Source organism: Centrocercus urophasianus, unplaced genomic scaffold (assembly GCF_019232065.1).
Source record: "Centrocercus urophasianus isolate 14NV4802_14NV808 unplaced genomic scaffold, USGS_Curo_1.0 seq_20, whole genome shotgun sequence".
NCBI lineage: Eukaryota > Metazoa > Chordata > Aves > Galliformes > Phasianidae > Centrocercus > Centrocercus urophasianus.
The window spans coordinates 17,517,247-17,522,690 of record NW_024884756.1 but is presented as its reverse complement, the minus strand read 5'-3'; the positions used below and the strand labels follow the sequence as shown (position 1 = coordinate 17,522,690).

Sequence of the window (5,444 nt, the reverse complement as noted above, 5' to 3'; positions counted from 1 at the left end):
CCTCCCGCGGCCACGTGATCTCGCCCCGCGTGGCCAAGATGGCGGCGCCCAGAGCTGTCAACGCGCTGTGGGGCGGAGGTGAGTGCGCGCCGCCGCGGGGCGGGAGAAGACGCAGCCTCGTTTCCTTGGCGTGGGGAGAGCGGCCGCAGAGCGGGCTCCGCCGGCCCCAGCGCCCGAGGGCTGCGGGACTGGGGGACCGGCGGAGGTTGGGACTCCCTCGAGATCGCTGGGAGCACCGCGGCGCGGGGCCTGGCGCTGTGTGAGGGGACAGCCGAGCGCGGGCTCCGGGTGCGCCCCGTCTAACGCTGCCGCGCTTTGTGGAAGCGCGCCGGGTGCGCACAGGCTGCAGGAGCGCTTCCCTCTAGGCTTTATGTGATCATCTTAGCGTTTAACTAAGAAAAAACGTTTTCTGACAGAACTGTGTGTTTATCCTACCAACCCGCTGAATCTCGGAACTTTAACGTGCGTGCAGGTGCTTTCCCGCCCGCCTTTCCTCACGCCGCGCTCCGGCTGAAGGCGCCTTTCCTACCGCGCGCCCAGCAGAAGCGAATCGCTCGTTTGCCCTACGGCCGTGCTCACGCGGCACTGCTGCACCAAGTGCTCGACGGAAAATGCGTTATCTCACTGGTGTGAGGCGATTTACCTCTCGTCGCTTCCCCTCGGGGTTTTGCTGTCTTAAACTAAATCAGGCCTTAAGCCCTTTGAACAATACGAATGCTTCTTTTTCGCTTCCGTTGCAAAATCTTGAATGTGTGTATAGGAAGAAGCACCTCACAGTGATCTCAATGAAAGGCTTGTATGATTAAATACACATTTTGTTTAGGTCTTGAATAATTATTATAGTAATAGAGAGTAGAGCAATTCCATGTTAATTTTAACTTGCACATTAAACTGCAACACAACACTGCAGTGCTATGCAGCTGACATAGCAGCCCTTTTTTCACTGTATTGATCCTGATCTTCTACTGCGCTTTTGTTTTCCATTCTGCCCAATGAGTTTTGAGCAGCCTTTGGAAAACATAAAGGCTTTTTCTTCACAATTAATCCTTCATCATTCAGGGCAGAAGAGCCACATTGGTTGTTTTTTCCTTGATGAAGGCTAGTGTCCACAGGAAAATGCCATTTTACTCAGATTCTTGGAACCTGGGCTTCAGCTGAACGCTGGCTTTCTGAGTCTCCTATTTGTTTTACTTTAAATGCCAGTCAAATTCTCTGTGCTTACGCATGTGCTATTTGGAAACTGAATCACATTTTTAATGCATGGTACCATTCAACACTGGCTATTTTTTTTTTATTTTTATTTTTAAATCTCAAATGATGTGAAATTTAGCATGCAGCTTCATTCTTGATTTCTTGCTTCAGAAGCGGTTCATCTGCACACTTTGTTTTGGGTGTTGTGTGGCCATGTGTGGTCAGTACAGCTGCCTCCACCCCTCCATGCCCAAAAACCCCATGTCTGTCATTCAGTTAAAATACCCAAGCCATTTAAATTTGTTAAGCCTTCATACTCTCCCTTCGGATGTCAAACTTTATTCAGATCCCCTGATAGAAATACATTTCCAGAAGTTGAAAAAGCAAAAATGTCATAGTTCAGACAAGGCTGATTAAACTGAATCTAATTTTCCCTGAATTGGACAGTTCAGTATAATTTAATTTGCAAATACTGAAAGACAGAAGTAATTTTAATTAGATTTCAGTCCACCTAAGGGAATCTATTCCACCTAAATTGAAAGAAAATTACTTTTTGATAGCCTCTTATGTGATATCTCTTTATACTTCTGGTGTCACATTTCTATGAATGATGAAAGTTTTCATGATTATGGAACTGTTTCTAGATAAGCACATTTGAAAAGCAGAGATCTTGAAAAATTGTGTGCTGCTTAAATACTTTCTCCTTATATTGGAAGGAATTAGGCTGTCATAAAAATGTATATTCATTATGTTTGAAGATGTTGAATGATTATGCTTGCAAACAGTTAAAAGGTGTAATTTTTTTGTTAGATGTATCAGAGAATTTATTTGAATATTTCCTGTCTTGTTAGAGGCAGAATTGCAATACTGTCAACTGTATGGGAACTGCTGAATCACAGCCTGAACCTCTGATTGATCACCTGAGGTGAGCACTGAGTCAGCCAGAGGAGCACAGGTGAAGGCAATTCAGCTGTGCTGCAGGAAGGGGTGGAGCCTGGCTGCACCTCTCCTAGACCCATTTAAGAGCTGACTGCCAGTGGGGAAGGATCTCTCCTGGAGATCCTCTCCTCTGGAGTTTCTTAGTGAGCCCAAGATATGGGTAAGCATTCTATCTGTTCTGTTTGAGTATAATAACTGCACAGCCCAACTCTCTGGTACAGTTCATAACTGTAACATCTGTACATACATTGGTTATACAGTTAACTCAAGGAGAAGGTATGCAGCTTTCTAAGTGTGTGGGTGGCTTGCACAAACCTCTGGGTTTCTGTAGGCTCCAACCTGCATGTCCAAGTGGCCTTGCTCTGGATTTAGATGCCACTCTTTTTTGAACAGTATTTTTGAAGAATTTTGCAGGTGATGTATAGGAATGCTAATTGTATTTACCATTTTGAAAAAGATAAATAAGAAACTGCTATAACAGCCACAGTGATGGCATGCTAACCTCTCACAGTTTGTGCTTATAAATAGTACTGGTTGTATGGTGTTTTACCAGATTGTAAATGCTCTAATTATGTATTGTGACAGTTTCAGGTATTACAATAATTGTGTCTGTGATGTTTGTTAGTAATAAAATCAAGAAGGCATCAAAGAACTGCATGTCTCCAAATGCAACTTAGGTGATTTCAGGCACAATAATCTTTTATTGATCTATTAATTTCAGGCAAGTAAATTATGGTAGACTAGAAGCCCCTATTGTCTTGTAATGAAGTTTCAGGACTCGAAGCCACAGGAAAATAACTGATGAGAAGACATGCCTTGTTGAACAAGTCTCTTATTGTGTTAAATATTGCCATGACTGATTTCTTACATTGCTTCCCTATCTCTATCACTGAATGAGTATTAATCATCTGTGATGCGTATTACTGCCAGACATGTGAAGTGAAGTTACTGTAGACTGAAGGGTGTGTGATGTATCTCTTAGATATGTGGTCTGTGTGTGCAGGCTGTAAGTCTATTTGCTTTATTTGCATTACTTTGTCTGCATTCTGACAGAACTGGGCATCTTACAGGTGTCCTAAACAGGTGCAGGTAAGCTTTTAAATCCTGCTCATGTGGAAAAGCTGTGGATGTTGTCTTTAGGCTGTTTGTAATGTGCAGAACTGGAGATTGTATTTTTCTGTAGATGGAAAGCCATATTAAAATGTTTGTTTTCAGGACACTTTCTGATAATTTTACTTTTCTCCCATCCCTTAGTACAATGAAGAGGAAATATGTGATTAATACATGTTTGTAAATCTTTTCCAAAATAAAGGGGAGAGGGGGAGGCATAGCTGGAGTAAGGCTGTTGCACTATGGCTTCAAAGCCTCATGCTTCCAAGTTTGCCTAGAAGTGCAGTCTCTTTAGAGATCTTTATGTATTAGCAATATTTTCTGTATTACAAAGTGTATTATTGGGGTGCGTAGATCAGGTCTGTTTGCAGGTCTGGTAGTAACGTGTTGTTGAGTGTTGTTTATCCTTCAGCCTGTCTAGGTAAAATAGAGTATTTTAAAGAAATAAAAGGAACAAAAACATCTTCTCCAGCAAGGTTGCTCATGAGACTATTCTGAAGCATTTTCAAAGTTAGAAACATTAGCTCAGACCTGGTAGGGATTAGACTAATAGAAAAAGATGTCAGTAAATCACTGAGGCAATATGTAGCAATTATTTTATGTCTTTCAGATAAAGTGTGTGTGAATATATATATATATATATATATATATAATTTTATGTAGTATTTTTGTGTGATTAGACATGGCTTTGACATTTAAGGTAGTAAAGCAAGCAGGCAGCTTTCAAAGTATCATTTTTATGGTGAACTCTGCATACAAGCATACAGAAATGTGTTATAGAGCCAGCAGCTGGGAGGTGCTTAATTAAATAGATAAATGAAGTACCTGCTGGAATTATCTTCACATCTCTCTTTCCTGTTTTTTTTTTGGCTTTGGAAACATAGTCAAGATCAAAACTGTTACTTTACTGAGAATATCTGTCCAAAACCTCTGTGGTTTCTACCACCTGCAAGGGTAGAGGGCTCTTCCCACTCTGGGTACAGTTTCAGAGATGCCCTAGGGAACCAGTCTGCTTCCATCTGTTTGATAATGTGCTTTGAAATGAGAATTCCATTTTTTTCAGATGTTGCTTGCCCTTTGCTAAGTGTGATCATAAACTCAGCATGTAGAAGACAAGAAGGTTTATTCTCGTGACAAGAATAAACCATTAGAATTTCCTAGCACTGTTGATAGTCAAATACTAAAAGCATCTTTTTACCTGTATCTTCATCATTGTTAATCTTAGAAATGTGCAAATCAGAAATTAAAAATATTCAGTCCTCACCTGTAAAAAAAATTAAAAAGTTTCTAAAGCCATTTAATGCATTAAAAAAAAAAAAAAAAAAACCTTTATAACATATAGATAACAGTCCTGTGGGAAACGTTTCCTGGTATCTCAGGCTGATAATGAGTATGTCCTATAAGTCTGAAGGTTTTTTGGCAGCTGGGAAAAGTGATTGAAAACTTTTGTCAGAGTTTTCAAGATCAAATGATGCTTGGCTGCACTGTGCAATATGTGAGCTGGGCAATTAGCTGGAAGCAAACATTAATTCACATTTTCCATTAATTTGTAGACAGACTCGTGTCTCCAGAATTTAGCATTAGCATTATCAGCTGCAAATGATGCACAATGGAAGTTCAAACCATTTGATCGCAGCACACTTTTAACATTTTCAAACAATCCAGAGGTAGTTCCATCCCTGTCTTGCGAAACATCAGGCAGACAGGGAATTATTCCCATTTCAACAGTGCAGCAGTGAGTAATTCTGGGGGAGGCATACGCTTTCATGGTTTGAGGTATGAGAGAAAAAAATATTCCCCTTTCAATAAAGTGTGTAATTGTTGTCTTCTGTCAGCTGAGAGGTAATGTGTTGTTGGCAGCACACAGAGCCTTTGTTCTAACGGGATGTATCACTGCTAGCTGGGGGGTGTTTGTTTCTCTATTAGCTTTATTCTCTCCCATTGACATCAGCCAAGGCTGTGTTCCCAGGAAGGAGGCTCCTTAGCAGGTGTCCTCACCTCGCACACCTCACAGCAGGCCAGCCACTGTGCTGGAGGCTGTGCAGCTTTGGCCACCTCCCCAGGGTCCATTTTCAGATATCAGAAAATGTGGGGTAAACCCAGCTTCTGGCAACACTGAACTGTTATGTTTTGCATGTATCCTTTTCCGTTTTGCAGTCTCTTTTCTTAAAAAAAAGTCACCATTCCCTAGACAGAAAGGAGCC

General features: G+C 41.5%; 1 protein-coding gene across 3 annotated transcripts in view; it reads left to right on the top strand.

The window, feature by feature from the left end:
* The first annotated feature begins 19 nt into the window (after nucleotides 1-19).
* METAP1D (methionyl aminopeptidase type 1D, mitochondrial) overlaps nucleotides 20-5,444 on the top strand; it is a 44,561-nt gene continuing 39,136 nt past the window's right edge. For 2 of the 3 annotated variants that reach the window (XM_042822684.1, XM_042822683.1), the window contains exon 1: nucleotides 20-78. In XM_042822684.1, the coding sequence (XP_042678618.1) occupies nucleotides 39-78 (40 nt within the window). In that variant the 5' untranslated portion in view covers nucleotides 20-38. Of the gene's footprint in view, nucleotides 79-2,197; nucleotides 2,291-5,444 lie in introns of those variants that run through there. The other variant, XM_042822682.1, reaches the window with a different exon arrangement.